The sequence below is a fragment of the Pleurodeles waltl genome, chromosome 10 (assembly GCF_031143425.1).
Source record: "Pleurodeles waltl isolate 20211129_DDA chromosome 10, aPleWal1.hap1.20221129, whole genome shotgun sequence".
Lineage (NCBI taxonomy): Eukaryota > Metazoa > Chordata > Amphibia > Caudata > Salamandridae > Pleurodeles > Pleurodeles waltl.
In genome coordinates this window covers 148857686-148881809 of record NC_090449.1, presented here as the reverse complement: position 1 = coordinate 148881809, position 24124 = coordinate 148857686, and the positions used below count along the sequence as shown (strand labels likewise).

General features: G+C 47.9%; 1 protein-coding gene across 6 annotated transcripts in view; it reads right to left on the bottom strand.

The window, feature by feature from the left end:
* Positions 1-24124, bottom strand: part of MPRIP (myosin phosphatase Rho interacting protein) — a 754399-nt gene that overhangs the window by 479970 nt on the left and 250305 nt on the right. For all 6 annotated transcript variants that reach the window (XM_069210054.1, XM_069210057.1, XM_069210056.1 and 3 more), the window contains exon 5: positions 9656-9740. In XM_069210054.1, coding sequence (XP_069066155.1) covers positions 9656-9740 — 85 coding nt within the window. The remainder of the gene's footprint in view (positions 1-9655; positions 9741-24124) is intronic.

Sequence of the window (24124 nt, the reverse complement as noted above, 5' to 3'; positions counted from 1 at the left end):
GTCGCAGAAGGTGTCTGAGACACCTTTCTGCATCTCGTATTGCGAGTTGCAATTTGCGAGTCGCTATGAGTCGCAAATTGCAAGTCATAATTTTATACCTACCTACATCTGGCCCCTAGTCACAATGGGTGACTTGAACAAAGAAGGTAAACCTGGCAACCACAAGAATGCCAAACTGGCAGACAGATAACCTCTGACCATGCCCAGAGCAGAGCACTGCTGGGCCAGAGAAATAACAACCAGTAAAACTTGGGATAAGGATGCAGAAAGAGGGACAATGTTCAAGGATGCACACCATACCACAAATTTAGCCCAATGGCCGGCGTATGCCATCTTGGTGGAGGGTGCCTGACTGCTGGAATAACCTCATAGATTTCAATGGAAAGGTTGAATGTTGTCAACTGTCGCCGCTAAATTGCCACGCATGAAGGGGAAGGGTGCCCAGGTTCGGATGCAGAACCCTCTCCTGTTCCTGTGACTGAAAATCCTCCCAAATCGGCAGCCTGCTCGGAGGACCGATGCTCATGCTCAGAAGCTCAGGATACCAGACTCTCCATGCCCCATCCTGAGCCACGAGAATGACTTGGGCCCGGTCTTTCTTGATTTTCTAGAGAACTGTAGGCAGCCTTGGTATCAGCAGAAAGGTGCACAGGAGGCTAGAGCTACACTTAAGATGAAAAGCGTCTGCAAGAAAGAGCAGTCTTGGAAACTCCAGTGCACAGATCTGCTGACATGGCACATTTTCTGCAGTGGTGAACTGATCTAACCAAGGCTCTCCTCACTCTTGAAAAAGACCTTGCAGCACCTCTGGGTGGGCACGCCACTCGTGATCCGCTAGGCATTGACAGCTTAGAACATCCACGCTGGCATTCAGAGAGCCTGCCAGGTAAAGAACCACCATGGAAATGCTGTAACATTCCAACCATGTCCTGATACTCAGGTCTTCTTAACAAAGGGTCAACAACCCCACCCTGCCCTGTTTGTTGCAGTACCACAGGGCTGTGGTGTTGCTTGTGAACACCTGTAACAGCCTTCCTGTGATCAAAAGAAAGAAGCTTTTAAAGACAAATGGATCACAAGAAGCTCAACCAGGTTAAATGGAGTTTGGACTTCACAGAAGACTAGAGTCCTCTGATATCCATCTCTCCCAGGTGGCCACCCAAGCCCAGGAGTGACCTATCTGTCACTACAATCAGCTGTGGCCGGAGATGGGAGTGGAGTGCACCATTGACCCAATCCCGGGTCGTTAGCCAACACTGCGGATCGTTAGCAAATTCGTCAAGATCTGGACCATGTTGGGCAGATTCTGCTGATGCTGCACCCACTGGAACTTCAGGTCCCACTACAGAGCCTGCATATGCCAACAGCATGTGTCACCATCAGGTTGCAAGAGGCCTTGAGGCCCAACAGTCTCAGAGTCTGTGTCACGGAAATCCAGGACAACAGCTGAAACATTAGTATTACAGCTTGACTTTCCTGGACTCACCGCTCGGGAGGGTAGGCCCGAAACTGCACTGTGTCCAGAACAGCTCCGATTAAAGGGAGCACCTGCGAGGGAGTCAGGTGTGACTTCAGCATGTTGATAGTAGACCTCAGCAAATGCAGGAGCCCCAGCATAGTCTGGATGTGGGAGAAGACTTCCTGTGCGAGACCGCTTTCATCAGCCAGTAGGCAAGGTTGGGTTAGATTGGGACCCCAAACTGCCATGTGTGCTACAACCAACTGCATCACCTTGGTGAACACCAGAGAGGTGCTGATAAGGGCAAAAGAGACATGCTGAACTGACAGTGCTCTTGCCTGTGGGCTGGCCAGACTGGAATATGGAAATAAGCGTCCTGCAAGCCAAATGCTACCGTCCAGTCTCCAGAGTACAGAGTGGACAGGACCTGAGCTAAGGTGAGTATCTTGAACTTTTTTCCAGGAAGAAGTTGAGCAGGAGCCTTTTTCCTTTTTGGGCACCAGAAAGTAGCAGGAATAGCAACCACAACATACTTCTAAAGCCAGCACCCACTCAATGGCTCCCTTGGCTAAAAGAGCCAACACTTCCTGATGGAGCAAAGAGAGATGGTACTCGGTTAGCCAGTTGCAAGTAGGCTGCATAGGTGGAGGGATTTTCAGAAAGGGGATGGAGAAGGCCCTCTGGACAACTTGAAAAATCGATCTGTTTGATGTTTTAGGCTTCCAGTGGGGCAGGTGATGTTGAATCCTGCCTCACACTGGGTGTTCCCATGCTGGTATAAGGGCATACTAAATGAGTTTGGAGGCTGTGGCTGCAGGGGGAGTGTGGAACTGGCCGAATCCCTGGTTGGTGTTTCAACTTGGTTTGTGGGAACAGCGTCCACACCCACTAAAAGGATGGGAAGCCGGCTGAACTTGGTGGCTGGACGGAAACAGACCGTACCCATGGGAGGGGTAAAGGGCAGACTGGGTGAAGGGTCATGAATAGGCCTAAGGTCCTGGTCGTAGCTCTACTGTCTGTGAATCGCTCCAATGCAGAGTCTGCCTTCTCATCAAAAAGGCAACATCCATTAAAGAGCATGTCCATGACTGAAGCTTGGACATCCCCTAAAAAAGTTAGTGGTTCTCAGCCAGGTGTGGCACCTAAGTGCCACCAACGACGCAATTGCTCTGCGATCTAATGGTGAACTTTGCTGCAGCTCGCCCATCAGCAACAGCATGGGAGAAAGTATGGCTTGGGCCTACTTCGAGACAATAAGCAGCACTTGCGCAACCGAATCCCACACTGCCCAAAAGACATGCAGTATTCACTAACTGCACTGCAAGGCTTGTGAAAGAGAACATACTCTTGCCAAAAGTATCCTGCCTTTTAGATTGCCTGGTGGAGTGGTACAGAACACGCTGGGTTAAACCGGGAACTGGAGGCTTGGACCACCAAGCTATCCAGGGTAAGGAACTGGGTGAGGAAATCATGGTCCCCAGGAGTGAAGCGATGGTGGTGGGCTTTTGTCCTGAGCATCTTCATTCTCCTTTTACCTTCATTATGTAAACCTGATTAACACATGTTGAACAAACTTCTCCTTTCACATTCATAGTTTAAATAGATGCATGCATAGATCAAATATATTTTCACTTGTGAGGTGAGAGCGATAACAATGACATTCAGTAAATGTGCTAGATCTGGACAGCCATTTAGAAAAGCTTAATAACTTAATATTTCTGACATCATTTATTTTTCTTGAATCAAGATTTTGAGGTGTATGTCACCAAATGCTGAGGGGTGCCAACACCTCTATGTAAATACACTCTAGACCTGGCCCTCCAGAAATGCAATACTGTTCCATTTAAATAATCCTTTAGTAGTGTTCCACTCAATCTTTGAAACTTCTGCCTGCCCTACTAAGGACCCAACCAAACCTTATTTGATTCATGAAACACATGAAATCACATCTACTCTTTTCACCTCAACTTTTTCTAATTTAATTAATAACCAGGCCTTCTCTTTGGCAGGAAATTGTTGAAAACATCTATCCCATCTTCACCTGCACTACTACTAAACTCACACTTGTTCTGCTTCAGACCGTCACAAGACAGAAGAGGGGGCATTAAGCACTTTTCAATCCAGACTGGGTCCAGACTTCTACACAAGTTATTTATAGATATTTTTAATGAAAGTCAGCCTGCCATCTTCATTAATAAAGAGGCAGCATAAATAGTTGTACCACAAAATAGCTCCAGGTACGATAATTTCTCTTCCCTTAGAGTTTTTTTTTTTTAAACCTAAAAGGAAAATATTACTGACCCATTAAGCATCTGTTTGTGGCATGTAGTGCATACTTTGCCATCTGCTGTTGGGTCCAGAAGGTTGAAAGTTGTTTTTGTTCGAAAAGTCTCTCGAGTCATGGGGTAGAGCGACTCCTCCTCTTGCTGGTAATGCGCATGGTCCTCAACTCCATCTTCAGAAGGTTTTCCTGTAGGCGGTGATGTATGGAGTGTAATGTAAAGATAAGCAAGTGAAATAACCATGCATGAGAATGTATATCAAAAGACTGCAACGGCCACAGGTGTCCGGGTAGGCGCATGTGAATCTACAGCACTACATGCCACAAACAGATGCTTGCTGGATAAGTAACGTTTTTCTTTTGATGGTATGTGTGGCTGTAGATGCATATGCTCTGCATAGACTGTAAAGCAGTGCCTCCCAAGAAGCGGTGGCTAACCTGTGAGTGTTAGAGCTTTGAGGCATGCTAAAACAGCCACACAATACTGTTTAATCAAAGTATGTGGTGTTGACTATGTAGCTGCCTTACAAATGTCAGCTATAGGTATGTTCCCTAGAAATGCCATAGATCTACCTTTCTTACATGTTGAATGTGCTCTATGGGTAATAGGTAGTGGTCTCTTAGCTTTTGCATAGCAAGTTTGGATGCCTTTAACAATCCATCTTGCTATGCTGGATTTAGTAATAAGGTTACCTTTAAGTGGTTGTGAAAAAGCAACAAAAACTTGTTCTGTCTTTCTGAATGTTTCAGTTCTATCAATATAAAACATAAGCGCTCTTTTCACCTCTAACATATGTAGGGCTCATTCGGCAACAGAATCAGGTTGTGAGGGGGAAAAATGGCAACTCAATAGTCTGAGATGGAATTGAGATACTACTTTTAGTAGATATTTTGGGTTAATGCAAAGAACCACTTTATCTTTATGTATTTGGAAAAATGGTTCTTGTAATGTTAATGTCTAGAGCTCGCTAACACATCTCAGGGAAGTGATTCCATATAAGAAGGCCACTTTTCATGAAAGAAACTGCAGAGGGCATGAATGTAGTGGTTCAAACGGTGGTCCCTTAAATCTAGTGAGTACTATATGAAGATTCCAAGAAGGTACTGGAAGTAATCTTGGTGATATCACTCTTTTTAATCCTTCCATAAAAGCCTTTATGACAGGGAGTTTAAAAAGAGAAGAATGTTGTCTGTTTTGATAATATGCAGCTACTGCTGCTAAAAGTAATCTTAGAGCTGTATACACCAGGTTTGCTTTTTGCAAGGAAGATACAAAATTATATTTTGTACCGATACTTGAAAAGGATCCCACTATTTAGAAATGCAATAGAGAACAAAGCATCTCCCCTTTGCTGCATAACATGCGCTAGTGATTGGTCTGCGTAATTCTTTAAGAATGTTCATACATTCTTGAAGTAGATTTAAATATCCGAATTCTATGACTTCAGGAGCCAAATTGCAAGATTCAACTCCTTGGGATTTGGATGACTGATCAGACCTTAGTTCTGAGTGAGAAGGTTTGGGTCGAGGGGAAGCTTCCCGTGAGGTGCTACTGATAGGTCCAGTAGAGTGCTGAACCATAGTTGTCTTGCCCATGTGGATGCCACCATGATTTGTCTGAGAGAACTTTGCCTGAGCTTCCGAACAACATACGGAAGGAGAGGGAGAGGTGGAAAAGCATAGGCAAATATGCCTGACCACTTCATACATATAGCATTGCCCTTGGATTGAGGGTGTGGGAACCTGGTGGCGAAAGTTGCGCATTTTGCATTTTCCTTTGTTGCGAAAAGATCTATGTCTGGAAATCGCTACTTTTGGAAGTAGGTTTGTAGGACTCTAGGGTGGAGTTCTCACTTCTGGACTTGTTGCCGCATCCTGCTGAGGAGGTCGGCAAAATGATTGTGTGACCCTGGGAGGTGTTCGGCTAACAGGTACATTTTGTGGTGAATAGCCCTGTGCCAAATTGTCTGTGCGATGTGAGACAACTGTAGTGAATGTGTTTCTGCAAATAACAAATGGCTGTATGTTATCTGTGCAGATAAGGACTAGTTTGTTGATGAGATGCATCACAAGGGCCTTGAGTGCTAGATAAACAGCTAGCAACTGCAGAAAGTTGATATGCAAGAGTCTGTGAGTATGATCCCAAAGACTCTGCATGGTAAGGTCTTGGAGGTGAGCCCCCCGCATCCTCATTTGGGAAGCGTCTGTTGTCAGAATGACCTGTCGAACAGGGTCCAGAAATAGCCACCCTTTTAATAGGTTGTTTTTGCTCCACCACTATAGAGAGAGAAAGGTATGGTCGTCTACCAACACTAGATCCTGGAAAATGACCATGTGCCCGAGACCATTGGCGTGATAAACATTCCTGTAACAGGCCCATGTTAAGACATTAATGTGGCACCAATGCAATGCAAGAAGCCATCGTTCCCAGAAGTCTCACAATTGATTTCACGGTGGCTTGCTGATTGGGGCGAAAGTGAAGAAGCTGTAGTTCTATATTTTTGCAGTATTTGGCTAAGCTATAGCTAGCTGTGTATTGATTATGGCCTGAAGGTAAGGCTGTGCCTGAAGTGGGGAGAGATACAACTCTTGAAAATTGATTGTGAACCCTAATTGTTGAAGAAAGTCTATTGTGGCTTGAATGTGGCTCAGACATTGTTTGAGACAGCTGGCTTTGATGAGCCAATCATCTAGGTATGGGTATACATGAATGTTCCGTCTACGCGGGTAAGTTGCTACCACTTCTAGGCATTTTGTAAACACTCTTGGCTTGGTGCTGTGGTGATTCCGAGTGGGAGCACCTTGAGTTGGGAGTGATGTCCTTCTATAACAATCTGAGATACTTGTGGTGTGCTGGGTGTATAGGAATATGGAAATAGGCGTCTTTTAGATCTAGCGCTGATAGCAAGTCACCCTGTTGTAGCAAGGGGAGCATATCTTGGAGTGTGACCATATGAAAATGTTCTGATATAATGTAATGGTTTAAAGGTCTGAAATCTAGATCTAGGATGGGTCCGAGAAAGCCATCTCTCTTGGGTAGGAGAAAGTAAAGAGAATACACTCAGATTCCTTGATGTTGAATAGAAACTGGTTCTGTTGCCTCTTTAGCTAGTAAAGACCGTACTTCTTGTTTGAGGAGAGTCATGTGATCATGTGAAAGTTTGTGACAGCGAGGCGAGAGGTTTGGAGGTGTGGAACTGAGCTCCAGACAGTAACCATGTTGGATAATATCCAATACCCATTGATTTGTTGCAATTTGTCAGTTTTGGAGTAATAACTGAAGGCACCCTACAGGTGTTTGGTATTTGGAGAAGCTGGAGTGAGTCACTGTTTAGAGAACGTGGCAGGGGTTTAAGGGGGAGTTTTTTTTGTTTTTTATCTCTGCACCTGTAGTTGTTTCCCCTGTATGAACCCCTGTAGAAACCTCTGGGTTCCTAGCTTTTGACACAACTAGATAGTCTGCTGGAATCTGACCCTTCATTTAGATAGGGTTTGAGGAAGAAGCCTTGTACATTTTCTTCACTCTTGGGGTTATAATACAGGCCTTAGCCAGGTCTTGAGATATATCATCAGCATGTCTTAACATGCCCTTGAACTTGGGGAGATATTGTGTGGACTCATGTGAGGCTGTTAGCGTATCAAATAAACAAATTAACACCCTCTATATGATCCTTATGGAGGGGTACCCGGTGGTATGTAGCTGCCCTCCCCACTAGTTCTTGAAAATAAGTGGTGTCAGGTGGCTGAAGGTCTAGCTGGGTAAGCCTCTATATCTGTATCAGTGTATGTGTCTACATCATACTGAGACCAAGGGTCTAAGTCGGCCTAAAAGTGTGCTATGTTAATCCCAGTGCCTTGAGTATCCTGGAAGGAATGAAGTGAGCCTTCCAGAGAAATATCCAAAGAGTCACCCTGAGAATGCTGTGGTGGAGTGGTTGGTGGAGGAGATGTAGTCAGAGATGGTTGAACCTCTTCCAAGTCCTGGTCCATTCTCCTTTGTGTGCGCAGGTGTTTCTAAAGCATCCTCAAAAACAAGCTGTTGCTTGGAGGGAGTGGAAACAGCAGTTTTAAACAGAACTTTCCCTGTTTGTGACTGGATATGAAGCTGTGATTGCTTAACTTGGAACTGTTGCATAATTTTTAGAGGAGTTGGCTCTGTTGGTGTTTTTGGCTCTGAGAGTTTGGGTCCAAGTTTATTCTGTGCCGAAGCGCTTTTAATTATCAGTGCCAAAGATGTTGGAGTTGAGGAAGGCACTCTTTTCGATGCCGAAACATTGGGCACCAAGTGGGATGTAGAATGTTTTGAAGCCGATGACTTTCAGCTCTGGATGGAAGCGGTGATCTTCAGTTTAGGTTTCTGTGCCAAGCCAGAGGGGGGCATCCGAAAGTCTTTTGATGCCTGCAATGGCCAGAAAGCAGTGGCAGCTCGATCACCTTTGCTTCCGAACAAGTGAGTTTTTGGGGCAGAGCAGGGGGTTATCTACCCACTCTTTGTTGACCTAGAGGGATTTTCTGCATTTTGGTCTCAGAGTCTGAGTCCTGAATGGAAACCGCCTCCACTGCGGCAGCGGAAGCCTTCTGGATGTCCTGCTCCTGTGCTGTCTCCCACCATGGTGTCTTGGATACATAAGATGTTTTGCATTTCCTCAACTTCTTGCCTCTGCATTTCTCAGTAACGGGCTCGTCAGTCTCGAAGAGTCTATTTCGATCGAAATGACTAGCAGGACTCACAGTCTTCTTCCCTATGTTCAGACGACAAACAGATGTTATAGACCTGATGTGGATCGGTCCAAGGGAATCTGGAGTGACACTTCGGACAGAAACAGAAAAGTGCCCCTTCCATTAAGCTTTCAATCAGGATGAAGAAAATGGACGCCGACACGGCGCAGCCCTGAGGGCCTCGAATGGAAGAGTTTGATACAACAAATATTTCTTCGATCCCAAAACACAAAGGAATAAAGAGAAACACTATCAATAACAATGCCAACTGGGTTAGAGAGGTTGTCCTGAATGGAAGAGACTTAATACGGTCTTGAACTGGAGGTCTGAGAGAACACAACCAAACCTAACAGAGGAAGAAAACAATATGAAGATGGAGTCAAGGACCATGCACTTTGCCAGCAAGGAGAGGGGTCACTCTACCTCGTGACTCAAAAAAAACTTTAACAAAAACAACTTTCAACTCTCTGCACCCAATATTAGATGTCGGAAGTATGCAGAGCATGTATGTGTATCTTCAGCCACACATGCCACAAAAACATAAGTGCTTCCGCCACAATGCAAAAACAATAGAGGAGGCTAGCGGGCCCTGCATTCATTTTTTGGTCCAGGCCAGGCAAACACTTCGGACAAGCCTGTTCTGCTTTCTCTCTTTCTTCTTCTCTTTTTCATTGAGTGGCTAAACCACAATGCATACATTTTACAATATAACCTGCCTTTGCCAGAGTTCAACAGAAATGCCCAGGGTAACGTTTGATATTTGCGTATCACACCCAAGACCTTTTCCATTGTTGCCTTGGAGTGGGGAGGCATTTGTAACAAAAAAAATACATTAATTTAAAGAGAGTTCCCTCCCTGTGAATTTCATCCTAGTGGCATCTTTAGGGCCATTGAAGCATTATTTTTCAATGCTGATCAGTTTATCACAAGTGATCAGTCTTTATATTATGCGTGCAATTTTTCATATTTGTGGCAAAAATGTTCCCTAAAATTACATTAGAGCAGCTTTATGGGTCTTAACCACATCTAAAGCTAAACTTTGTTCTACCCTGGCTAATCTAATGGCAGGCAAATGATTCCAGCAATGATGTCTGAACTAACCTATCTACAAAACACGCATCCTTAATCTCAGAAATCGCAAAAGCAGCTTTGTAGGCCTACAGAGCACTTGCCAACAGTTCTGGGACTGAATGTACCTGTGGTGTTGGAGGCTCTACCTTTCGCTTCTTCTTCTGGTTCTGCTTGTTCGTCCTGGGATAAACAATCAACATTTCCAACCACCTGGGTAACAGAAACAAAAACAAAACAAAAAAAACTTGATGAATTTCTTCCATGGAGCAACAATAGGTCTGACAAGTGTGCATCACTGAGTAACATTTCATGCAGAAGTCAGTAACACTTTCAAAACTCTTGCAGAAGAAGTCCTTGATGTAGGAGGAGGAAGAAAAGAAGCTACCAATAAAGCTGACATAAGTTGTGATCCGCCACCTTTAAAGGAGTATCTGCTGCCTGGTATGACAATATTTGCCTCATATCATGAAAGGGGGTTCGATCATGTCTGTATCAGCCTGCATACTTTTTAAAGAAAAAATTGAAACAAAGAATAAAGGACTGAGTTAAGAATTAGTTAATGTAAGGACTGAATAAACAGTCAGTTAATGTAAGGAAAAACACAAATAAAAAAAATATATAAAAAATATATATATAATATATTAAACAATTAATAACCTTAGGAAAAATGTTTGAAATCTATGATCATTTAGTTTGTGAAATTAAAATGACGGTTAAAGTTCTAAACCTTTTTCGGGGATGTGTTTTCATTCAGAAATGAACGAGAACTTTAAAAATAGCATGCAGTACCGGTCCTTCTCGATACTCCACCGCTACACGTTTATGGAGAAAATTAAAGAAAAAAAGCTAGCCCTTTTCTATTTTTTCCCCAATGCACACTAATGTAATAGGCTGGAAATACTATTTGCAGTGCAGAAAAAAAAACATATTTTGAACAGGAAGTGTGAAAGTGCTTTAGAGAAAATCCTGGGCCTTCATAATGAAGAGAAAAATATGTTGGGTGTGACACTCTACATCAAATCACACAAGGAGGGAAGAGTGGGTGTAGTAAGAAGCATGCTTCTGACTGAGTTTTCATTATGATTTTGACGGCTTGAAAATGACTGAAAATGGGTTTAATGAATTTCTTCTCAAGGGCCAGGATGAATTTAGGGCATCTCCCGTTTCCAGTACTCAAGCATTCATGTAAGGGTGGGCCTAGTTAACATTTAGGTCCACACCTAATCTTGAATCAACCAATAATTTGGCCAAAGAAAGTTTAAAGATGAAAATGAAATGATTCCAGATACTTAATCACCATTTATGATAATGCAAAAGCGAACTATGCAAGGAATGTTCTAAGAATATGAAAAAGAAAGCTGCAGTCAGTTTGCTAGATTAACCAATATAAGCGATTTGGGCCTTTGGCAGCAAGTGCAACAAGCATTTGCAATGCAGCAGGTCTCGCATTTGCTCGAGTTAAAGCTATTCGTGTTTTAAACACCTAACCAGACTTTTCTTGCCACATGAACTAAAAAGTAAAACAGTTTCACATAATCGAGCCCACAGCCACCTTGAAGTGTGACGGAGACACACAAAAGGAAACAGAAGTTCAGTGAAACGTATCGGCAAAAGTGCAATTAGCCATGTAACAGGCAAAAGTGCAATTAGCTATGTAACCGGCACAAGTGCAATTAGCTATGTAACAAGGTCTATGTCATGCAAAGCGCTCGACTACTGCCCAGTGAGATCCCGTGGCCTGCGAAATAAACAGAAAAAGTAGTCCAGAAACCATACGGAAAACATGGAGCCTTGAATGTTTTAGGTAGTTGGCCAATGCGCTCGAGGAGGCCTAAACACTGGAAAAGGCATGACATATGCATGCCTTCCACTAATGAAATGAAGCGAATCGTAAAAGTCAAGCTTCCGATCCAACCAAACTAATGGTTATTGACATGGGCGTGGTAACAAGCCCGTAGAGAGATAACAACAGGGACAGAACACTTTGCACTGGAACCTAAAAAGCAGCCTAGAGGGACTGTCATGTTGGAAATCACTGGGATTTTCATCAGTATCCATCGGTAAATTAATTGTTTGTGAAGTAAGATAGCTGGGCAAGGATGCAGAAGATCGTCCTCCTGGATACATATTCTGGAAAAACAGATAGGTGCATCATCTCTAATTGTGGATAAAGGTACAGTTTATTTTACCAGAACATGCTTACTTTTACTTTGCCTGCACCTCTATTTTCCCTGTTGCTCCGTCAAGATTTTGTCACCCTGCATGCTTTTATACCTAAAACAAAACTAATTTTTCTTTGATTTCCTTTTTTTTTTTTTTTTTTTTGACAATGGTAAAAGTTGTTTTCGTTTTAAATTCACTTTAAAAGGGATAACAGGACCAAGAAAAGTACCTTTCTCATTTGTAAGTGGGTGAGGCGCTACTAGTATATTAGTTTACGTGACCAGTTACAGAACACATGAAAAATGAAAAGCTGACTATCCTGTATCCAGTAACACCCAGGTAAGCGAGTCAAAGGATTTTGGCACCATGAGCTAAAAGCTGGAGACTAAGTGGTTTCAGTACCCCCTCCTTTTCGTGATCCATGAAACTAGCACTGGGAAAGCCTACAGCTTTGGTTTTTTATTAAGGAAGTGTCTAACAGGTGACTTATTGTGTGTTTTCCCCAGCTGTCCCATAAAAACATTTCCATAATGAAGCAACATCTTTAAATACAACAATATGGAAGCTGCGAGTCTGGCCCCATACATTTTTAAGGCAGTTAAGCTGTACTTTCAAAGACGTGTGTTATGAAAAGTAGCCTAAAGATTAAGGGGGTCATTACAACATTGGCGGTAAAAGGCGCTTACCGCCGTGCAGAAGACCGCCAATACACCGCCACGGCGGCGGTATTCCGCCACAGCTATTATGACACACATCTTGGAATCTGCCGAAATTCAGACACCCACACAAGACCGCCACACCAAAGGTCAGTGATAAACTGGCAAAAACAATTCCTCCACCTCCACGCCATCAGAAACACGCCCATGCTATTACGACCCACGAATCCACACGGCGGTCTTACAACCGCGATATTCCATTGGCGGTACACACCGCCGTGCTCAAAATACACACACTTCTACAAAACACCGCCACATTGGACAATTCCAAATACACACACCTGATACACATACAAACAACACTCCCACACACCCAATACAATATAAAACACACACCCACATCACCCACAAAGCCCTACGACCAAAAAAACACAAACGAAGGACAGAGAGAGAGCACAGAATAGACAACTCCATCACACAGAGGCACACAACACCATCACCCAAACAACCTCCACGCACCAAACACCACACACCACTACACTCACCACACTCATCACCACATACACCACCCCACACATCACACACCACACACCACCCCATGTCACGCCAAAGACACCCCCGCTTCTCCGAGGAGGAGCTCAGGGTCATGGTGGAGGAAATCGTACGGGTAGAGCCACAGCTATTTGGATCACAGGTACAGCACACATCAATAGCCAGGAAGATGGAGTTATGGCGCAGAATAGTGGACAGGGTGAACGCCGTGGGACAGCACCCAAGAAATAGGGAGGACATCAGGAAGAGGTGGAACGACCTACGGGGGAAGGTGCGTTCAACGGTCTCCAGGCACAACATCGCGGTACAGCGGACTGGCGGCGGACCCCCACCTCCTTCCCCACAACTAACAACATGGGAGGAGCAAGTCTTGACCATCTTGCATCCTGAGGGCCTCGCAGGAGTCGGTGGAGGATGGGCCACTGGTAAGTCCAATTTTACCTATCATATCCCCCACCCTACCTGCATGTTATCACACACCCCCACCCTCGCCCCATCCCCTATCACTACAACTCCTCACTATTGTACCCATGACACAAACCACCCATCCCAACACCAAGCCCTGCATGACACAACTAAGCATGGACACCCCTCACTAAAGCATGCCCACTGCACATACCCAGAACACCCCCCCAACCATCACCACACAAACCCACACACAGGAATGCTTGCACTGGGGTACACAAACACCCACCCATTGCACACCAATACACACACACATGCAATAATCATGCTCTTATGCACCTGCAGGAACACGAAGGACCGTCACCACACCAGAGGGTCCAGACAACACCACTCCACCCCCAGAAGAGGCCCACAGTGACGAGAGCAGCTCTGCCCTACTGGATCCTGATGACCAGCCCGGACCATCGTGGGCCTCGGGACAGTCGGTTCCCCTTGCACAGGCACAGCCCAACACCGACCTTCCACCCTCTGGTAACACCAGCACAGCACCCACCCAGCGGGCCCAAACCTCCCTACCCAGGACAGGTCAATCAGCGGTGTGTCCACCACTACAGGGCACCCAGGGTAACCCACCAAACCAACAACAACAGGGACCTGGGGGCAATGGTAGTGGGCACACCGTCCAGGGGACGGAGGCACAGGAACACAGGGGAACTGGGAGGGCTGCTGTGCGACAGGGGGTGGACAGGCCAAGGGAACCCACTCTCCACGAGGCCCTCTCCTCCATCATGGGAGCATACCACCACTCCCAGGAGACGATGGCCACGGTCCTGGACAAGTTGCAGGAGACCCTGCGCCTGCAGGACGAACTGTATTTAGGGTTCAGGGAGGAACTCAGAACCATCAGCTCCGCCCTGGGCACCATCGTAGGGGTGCTGAAGGACATGCAGCAGACCTTGAGGGACACCGTGGCACTCCAAGGGGCCCCTGACACTAGCATGGACGATGAACTGCCCACCACCTCCGCCGGCGCTAGTGGACAGGACGCCCCACCACAGGACCAACACACCAGCACCCCACCCCCTGCAGATGGACAACTACCATGCAAGCGGTCCCAGAGATCCAGGAACAGGACAGAGCACGATGGAAAGACCCCCTCCAGGAAATGAGACCACCCTGATTGTCACCCCACTGTCCCACTTGGTTACCCTGTCCATACTTAAACTGCACCAGCTCCACTTCCTATGCCCAGATGGGCAGTGCACCTGTGAGACTAATAGACTAGACTCTGCCATGGACATTCCTCCGCCATCACCCATCCTCATTTTACAAACCCCTCACATTTCAGAGCACTTCAATAAACACCCTTGAAACACAAAACAATCTGGAGTCAGTCTGTGATTTAGTAAATATGTATTATCAATGACAGTGTCATAATGGGTTTACCATTGTAAGGCTAACATACCTATGTCAGATATCACAAGCCCTTGAAGGATGCAAGCAGTTGACACGTAGTTAACCACACCTGTGAAACCGTAATGGAAGGGTACAACTCAGTTACCAAATAGTGATTTAAATCGAGAAACAGGATAGAGGTAGACGTGTGAAAGTTAATGTTATGGTAAAAATGAAAATGTTCTCACCTGTGTCTCACTGGAAATATTGCTGTATGACTGACTCCCTGTTGTCGTTGTCTTCTTCCTCAGCTTCCTCCTCATCACTGTCCACAGGCTCCACAGACTCCACAGCTGCTACAACACCGTCACCTGGATCATCCTCCTGCAGAAAAGGCACCTGGCGTCGAAAAGCCAAATTATGGAGCATGGAGCAGGCGATGATGATGTCGCACACCTTCTTCGGTGAGTAGAATAGGGATCCACCTGTCATATGGAGGCACCTGAACCTGGCCTTCAGGAGGCCGAAGGTGCGTTCGATCACCCTCCTAGTCCGCCCATGGTCCTCATTGTACCGTTCCTCTACCCTGGTCCTGGGATTCCTCACTGGGGTCAATAGCCAGGACAGGTTGGGGTAACCAGAGTCCCCCAATAGCCATACACGGTGCCTCTGGAGTTGAGCCATCATATCAGGGATGCTGCTATTCCACAGGATGTAGGCGTCATGCACTGAGCCAGGGAACATAGCATTTACCTGCGAGATGTACTGGTCTGCCAAACAGACCATCTGGACATTCATGGAATGATAACTCTTCCTGTTCCTGTACACCTGTTCACTCCTGTGGGGGGGGACCAGAGCTACATGGGTCCCATCAATGGCACCTATGATGTTGGGAATATGTCCAAGGGCATAGAAGTCACCTTTCACTGTAGTCAAATCCTCGACCTGAGGGAAAATGATGTATCTCCTTACGTGTTTCAGCAGGGCAGACAACACTCTGGACAACACGTTGGAAAACATAGTCTGGGACATCCCTGATGCCATGGCCACTTTGGTCTGAAAAGACCCACTTGCAAGGAAATGGAGCACTGACAGCACCTGCACGTCAGGGGGGATTCCAGTCGGATGGCGGATTGGTGACATCCGGTCTGGCTCCAACTGGGTACATAGTTCCTGGGTAGTGGCACGGTCAAACCGGTAGGTGACGATGACATGTCTCTCTTCCATTGTCAACAGGTCCACCAGCGGTCAGTACACCGGAGGATTCCGCCATCTTCTCATATGCCCCAGCTGACGGTGCCTACGAAGGACAACAGCGAAGAACCAGTCATTATTCCTCCAGGTATGTACCCACAGTTACACACAAGACTACACCACTCACAAAACCCTTCCTGCATGTGTGTCGAGTGTAGGCCTAGCTATGTGTGACGCAGTAGTAAATGAAGCCATGTGGGCCCCTCAAATGGCGGCTGCCTGACCTCTAAACTGGGACAATGGGATCGTGGGGTAACTGCACTGGCGTTGCACACCATCGCGGTAGGCGGTCGTAGACCGCGGCGCAATGCTGCATTGGTTAACATGGAACCCTATGGGTCCCAGGAGCCAATGAACAGGTGCGCCGGCGGTGATGATGCGCACCGCCGCAGACGTCACCGGCGCGGACGTCACCGCCATTTTCTATCTGTTCACTCACTAGATACCTGACCTTCGACAGGAGAGGACCTACACTGCAAGTGCTGCTGTGACCTCGGTCTGGAAGCGACGATGGCTGCTGCGTCTGGGGAAAGGGCCCCTGCCGTCACTGCACAGGAGTTGGAGAAACTGGTAGACGGGGTCCTCCCCCAGTACACGCTACTCTACGGTCCTCCAGACCAACAGGTTAGTACACAGGGAGCACGTTGTATGGTCTAGGCCTGGGTGGAGAGGGCTGGCTGTAAGAGGGAAGGGGGCAGAGTGCAGTGAACATGAAGGACTGTGAATGCATGTGCCACATGGCAAGGGCAGGGATGTGGGCCACTCACTTAGACGGTGCTCTTGCTAATGACTTCTCTTCTTCCCCTGTGCATGTCATGTAGGTCAGCGCCCACCAGAAGAGGGATATCTGGCGTGCCATCGCCAAGGAGGTCCGGACCCTGGGGGCCCACCAGAGACGGGGCACCCACTGCCTTAAGAGATGGGAGGACATTCGCCGCTGCAGCAAGAAGACGGCGGAGGCTCAGCTGGGGCTGGCCTCCCAACGTGGGAGGGGTGCCCGTCGCACCATGACCCCCCTGATGTTCCGGATCCTGGCGGTGGCCTACCCGGAGTTGGATGGGCGCTTGAGGGCATCACAGCAGACACAAGGGGGTGAGTACAACCTCATTCTGCAGACTTTGCGTGCAGTGGAGGTGTCTGGGTGGGGAGGTGGGCTGTGGGTGTCCCTAGGCCAGGGTGAGTTAGGTAGGCAAGGCCCCTCCGTAATGTAGGCCATGTGGCACTCTACCCCACCTCAGCAGAGTGCCAAGTCGAGGTATAGTTGCCCCTGAGGCATCCATGTGCGCAGATGTCCACCATTACCATGTAGGCCATATCCCAGAAATTGCATGTGCAGAGGACAGGAGCACGGCGTAATGCAGGGGGCTGCTGCGTTTGTCTTGTCCGCCAACGGTAGCGGTATGCCATGCACTAAAACTCTCTTTCTTCTGTCTCCCCCCCTTTTTCTGCTCTCCCTGTCCTTTTGTGCATCAGCATCAACAGGCGGAGGTACAGTGGCACCAGGGCACGAGGGAGGTGGATACCACATGGCCATGGAGGGCCACACCACGGACTCTGAATGCACCAGTGGGACGGAGGGCGAGGGGAGCTTCACGTCGGCCACCGGATCACCAAGCAGCGACACGGACTCGTCCGCCGATGTGGGCTCCCTGGTGGTGGTGGCCCCCGACCTCTACAGGTACAGCCACCTCCCCTACCAGCCCCGCCCTCCCAGCAGCCCCTCAGCCTTCGCCCAGTGCCCGCTCACCCAGGAGGGTGGGCATCACCTTCGCCCCAGACACCTCAGGCCCTGCCCCAGTCACCCCTGCTGCCCTCAGTGAGGAGGCCATTGACCTCCTCAGGTCACTCACTGTTGGGCAGTCTACCATTGTGAATGCCATCCAAGGTGTAGAACGAGAGTTGTAACACGGTTATGCATTCCTGGAGGGCATTCATTCTGGTCAGGCTGTCCTTTAGCGAACCCTGCAATCTCTGGCCTCAACACTGATGGCAGCCATTGTCCCTGTGTCTAGCCTCCCCCCTCCAACTTCCTCCACCCAGACCCAATCTCCTGTACCCCAGCCCATCCCAAGCACACCTGCAGACCAGCATGCACACAAGTCAACACACACAAGTAGCTCAAGCAAACATAGGCACCACACACACCACAGGCACTCACGCAAGCCTCACCCACAGTTACACACAAGACTACACCACTCACAAAACCCTTCCTGCATGTGTGTCGAGTGTAGGCCTAGCTATGTGTGACGCAGTAGTAAATGAAGCCATGTGGGCCCCTCAAATGGCGGCTGCCTGACCTCTAAACTGGGACAATGGGATCGTGGGGTAACTGCACTGGCGTTGCACACCATCGCGGTAGGCGGTCGTAGACCGCGGCGCAATGCTGCATTGGTTAACATGGAACCCTATGGGTCCCAGGAGCCAATGAACAGGTGCGCCGGCGGTGATGATGCGCACCGCCGCAGACGTCACCGGCGCGGACGTCACCGCCATTTTCTATCTGTTCACTCACTAGATACCTGACCTTCGACAGGAGAGGACCTACACTGCAAGTGCTGCTGTGACCTCGGTCTGGAAGCGACGATGGCTGCTGCGTCTGGGGAAAGGGCCCCTGCCGTCACTGCACAGGAGTTGGAGAAACTGGTAGACGGGGTCCTCCCCCAGTACACGCTACTCTACGGTCCTCCAGACCAACAGGTTAGTACACAGGGAGCACGTTGTATGGTCTAGGCCTGGGTGGAGAGGGCTGGCTGTAAGAGGGAAGGGGGCAGAGTGCAGTGAACATGAAGGACTGTGAATGCATGTGCCACATGGCAAGGGCAGGGATGTGGGCCACTCACTTAGACGGTGCTCTTGCTAATGACTTCTCTTCTTCCTCCGTAATGTAGGCCATGTGGCACTCTACCCCACCTCAGCAGAGTGCCAAGTCGAGGTATAGTTGCCCCTGAGGCATCCATGTGCGCAGATGTCCACCATTACCATGTAGGCCATATCCCAGAAATTGCATGTGCAGAGGACAGGAGCACGGCGTAATGCAGGGGGCTGCTGCGTTTGTCTTGTCCGCCAACGGTAGCGGTATGCCATGCACTAAAACACATACAGACACAGCAACATCCACTGCCTCCACTGTGTTCCCCTCCTCCTCTTCTCCCTCCCAGACTTGTCTACACACACACCTGCATGCACCACATCAACAGGCACCATGAATCGGACCAGGACACCCAGCACCACAAGCCGCTCACCTGCACTCACCACCTCCACTGCCATTTACACGTCCCGTGTCCTCTCCCAGTGTGTCTGTGACGCCCCCTCCCAAAGTACCCAAACGCCGGCAATCACTCAGCCAACATCCATCCACCTCACAACAGCCTCCAGTACCTGCACCCAAAACACCTAAAGTGACACCTCCGACAACCACCTCCTCTTCCTCCACTCCCAGACCCCCTCCAACTACCCATCCCAGTGTTCGTCAGAAACTGTCCCTCTGTAAAGTTGACCTTTTTGCCCCCCCCCCTCCTCCAATTCATCAGTCCCGTCGTAGCGCCTCAGCCAAAAAGCCTCCAATACCAGTGGTGCCTGTTCAAGGTGTGTGGAGTGCACCGTCCACCAGGGCAGGCAGTAGGACCCGGAGCCAAGGCACTGGCAGCCCACCCCCTGTAAAGGCTCTAAAATTGGAGAGTGGACGACGTGACCGTGTGAAGACTCCTGGTGGGAAAACAACTGACATGGGTTCCAAGGGGATTGGAGAATCAGCTGTGACTCCACCAAAGGTGGGAAAGGGCCAGAGGAAGTCTGGCCAGCCTGTTGTGAGTGTCACTGCGGAGAAGTGCGCCATCATTTCCGCCGGTCGAGACACAACCGCCAGCACCGTTGTCACTGGTCCAGAGACCACCGCCAGAGTCACAGCCCAGGAGGGCACAAGTATCGTCACTGGTCCAGAGACCACCGCCAGAGTCACAGCCCAGGAGGGCACGAGTTTCGTCACTGGTCCAGAGACCACCGCCAGAGTCACAGCCCAGGAGGGCACAGGTATCGTCACTGGTCAGGAGACCACCGCCAGAGTCACAGCCTAGGAGGGCCCAAGTATCGTCACTGGTCAGGAGACCACCGCCGGAGTCACAGCCCAGGAGGGCCCAAGTATCGTCACTGGTCAAGCGACCACCGCCGGAGTTACAGGCCAGGAGGGCCCAAGTATCGTCACTGGTCAGGAGACCACCGCCAGAGTCACAGCCCAGGAGGGCCCAAGTATTGTCACTGGTCAGGAGACCACCGCCGGAGTCACAGCCCAGGAGGTACCAAGTATCGTCACTGGTCAGGAGACCACCGCCACTGCCGGAGTCAGTGCCCTGGAGGGCCCCGGCTGCCACAGCCCCGCTGGGCAATGATGGAACGTCATGCCACACACCAATGGCCAGTGTAGAGAACATCATGCCACACACCAATGTCGTATCAGAACCGCCATGTCAAAACACCGCTGAACAGGGCAAAGACCGCCATGGCAAAGCACCGCTGAACAGGGCAAAGACCGCCATAACAAAGCACCGCTGAACAGGGCAAAGACCACCATGGCAAAGCACCGCTGAACAGTCCTGAACCGCCATGGCAAAGCACCGCTCAACAGGGCAAAGACCGCCATGGCAAAGCACCGCTGAACAGGGCAAAGACCGCCATGGAACAGCACCGCTGAACAGGGCAAAGACCGCCATGGCAAAGCACCGCCGAACAGGGCAAAGACCGCCATGGCAAAGCACCGCTGAACAGGGCAAGCACCGGGTAGAACTGAATGGACCGCCACATCAGGCATCCTTATCCCATGTGCAGCTGGGACAGTGACAGGACACGACCTTTCATGGGGAGACTCATCCAGTCTGGGCACCAGTCCCCCCCAGTACCAGTAGAGACCTGCATCTACTTGGGTGACTGTGGCTTTGCACTCCCCAGGATGGCACAGTGGGCAAGCCACCCACTGTTCTCGAGTTGAGAGACTGTGGCTTTGCACTCCCCAGGATGGCACAGTGGGCAAGCCACCCACTGTAGAGACTTGAGACTGTGGCTTTGCACTCCCCAGGATGGCACAGTGGGCAAGCCACCCACTGTAGAGACTTGAGAGACTGTGGCTTTGCACTCCCCAGGATACATCAATGGGCATGGAGCCCCGTCGTGGATCTGGCTTTGCAGTCATCCGGCTGAGGTGCCCCCCCCTTCCCTTCCCCCTGAGGTGCCTGTAGTATTTCTATCTGATGCCCCGGCAGTGTTCTCTCAGATTGTGGTCAGGTATCTTTTGTGGGCCTCGCCCATGCCTTTTTGGACTGTTGGTGCACAGACATTGTTATGTACATATCTGCACTACTTCTCGTATTGTATATAATTATGACTGATTTTCAAATATATATCTGTATATTTTTGGATGACATGTATATTGGCATATTACAATGTTTGACCGAATTTCGCGTTGTGTTTTCATTCTTCCGGGGGGATTGTGGGTTGTTACGGTGCTTTTTGGTGAATGCGTTGGTGTGTATGTTGTAATATGCGAGGGTGGGGGTGTTTGGTGCGTGTCCCCCTAACTTTTGCCTCCCCCGTGTCGTAGGTGCAGTACTCACCGTTGTGTTCGGCACCTACGTAGCTGTTGGTCGTAGAGGAGCAGAAACACAAGGGCAGGGAGTATTTGGAATTCCGGCTCCATGGAGTCCTCGTTCCTCGTGGGATATGTTCAGGTGAGCGTTTTCCCATAGCAAAATCTGTTTCCGCCGTGTTTTTATCCACGGAGAATCCGCCCCGGAAAAGGTGGCAGATTGGCGGGTTGTAATACTGTGGGCGGTACATTGTCTTCCGCCTGTCTGTTGGCGGTGACCGCCGCGCTGCTTGTCTGTACCGCCGTGGCGGGCGATGTGTTAAAGTGGCTGTCTATGTTGGCGGTTTCCGCCAGGGTCATAATTCCCTTTTTTGTCCGCAGGCCTGTTTGCGGTATTTCCGCTGCTTTAACACCGTCCGCCAGGTTTGTAATGACCCCCTAAGTCTGTGCTGGTATGTGTTAAACTTAAAAGACATACACATCATCATAAAGAAAGCTTACATGCACACACAACTTTACTTTGTGAAGAAGCCGCAAACCCAAAACCGTGTTATCATGACAGCAAATTAAAACAAATAAAAATGCAAGGGCGTTTACTGAATAGCTGTTCCTAAACAAAAAAACATAAATCAGAATTTAAAATGGCATTGTGTTAGCAAAGTAAATTTCAACATGCCATGACCAATACTCGGAATTAGCATTGCTGATACTTCTATACTTGTGCGTGTGAACTTTGAGTCATCTTCACATCCCTGGCACGTGTGAATGGTACCCAAAGTAGGTACACTGTAAGTAAAACACAAAATATACATTTTAAAACGTCTTTGTATGGTGCTTCGGCATCTTCGTGTTCCCATCAAATGCACACCTCACTCAGCATACTAATCCTTGCTGTTGTAAGAAGGCCAAGTCCTCAACATTTCTCCCATAAATAGTGGTGCTATTCTAGATATGGGCAGGGATCTACACCAGATAAATGTACACAAGCCACAGAATGTACAAGTCTTTAAAATTCTGCAAAAGAGAACGACAGGGCTCCGCTTCTCGAGAAAATGAATAAAAACAAATTGTCTGGCATTCAGGATATTCACAATTAACATACCTTTCATTAGAGGGTATATGCAATGTTTGTCTGTCATTCGGAGATCACTAACCCTATCAACACTTGTTATTTATTGGAAGCCCATTTTATTTTATGCTAAAAGACACAGAGCCTTTAGCAACTGCCAGATAAAAGACATGTTCGCAATCAATCATTTTCAGTAAACTTACAATCTCTAATTTTGGAAATGACTTTCTTGTATTGCTGCTTTTTTCTTGATCTTGGAAGCTATTGCTTGGTGCCAGGCCTTTTTTTGGCTATTTGGAGCAGTTCGCCTTAGGGCCTCATAACTTTTTGACCACATAAGCTACCCACGCTAAATTTGCGTCCTTTCTTTTCAACATTCTAGGGATTCTAGAGTTACCCAGAGTTTGAGGGTTCCCCTGAAGGAGACCAAAAATTTGCCAAAATACAGCGGAAATGTCTTCTTTTTTTTTTAAGATGTGAAACCAATGTTAGATCCCAGAAAGCTAAACATTTCTGCAAATTAGACAAAATTCTGAATTCAGCAAGGGGCCATTTGTGTAGATCCTACAAGGTTCTCCTACAGAAAATAACAGCTGAAATAAAAAATAAAAAATTAAATTGAGGTGAAAAAAACTACCATTTTTCTTCACGTTTTACTCAGTAACCTTTTACTGCGATGTCAGATTTTTGAAAGCAATATACCATTAAGTCTGCTGGACACTTCTGGTTGTGGGGATATAAAGGGCTTGTAGGTTCATCAAGAACCCTAGGTACCCAGAGCCAATAAATGAGCTGCACCTTGCAATGGGTTTTCTTTCTATACCGGGTATACAGCAATAAATTTGGTGAAATATAAAGAGTGAAAAATAGGTTTCAAGGAAAAAATAAAATTTTTGATAAGACGTCTTGCTCAGTAATGAGGTTTCCAGAAGCGCTCTGAATGTAACTAGATACAGTTAAGCAGATTGGAAATGTACTCCACGGTAAAACTGAATCCAATTTGTTGTTCAGGGGATGTCAAACTCCAGCACTATTATAGAGTCTTAAATGCCCAGACTCATGACTGCCGACTACTAAATATCCATTCATTAATTACGGTACTTGAGGTCTCAATCTTTTTCTGGAGCTAAAAGGCCAGGTACAATGTGGAATGACAGGGAAGCTACACCTTTTCTTTGTTCACCCACCACCCACCATACAAGGTGAAAAGTGCTGCACTGGCTCAGTGAGACTGACTTAAAGCTATCTTTCACAGAACTGTGTGCCTAATCAACCCTCCCGGGGGTTTCTAAATCCATAAGAAATAACACTATTGGTTTTTTAAAACAAGGTCCAGTTCTTAGCAGCAGTGTTCAATAATAAAAAGGCTATTTCTTCTCAACAAGAAAAGATGAGTCACTGGAGAGAATGGCTCGGGTTTCTTTTTAAATATAAACTATTCCTGCGGTAGTGACTGCTAAACTCACATTTCTAAACAATTGCACTCCAAAATATCTCTGCCACCTTTGCAACACCATTTCACTCA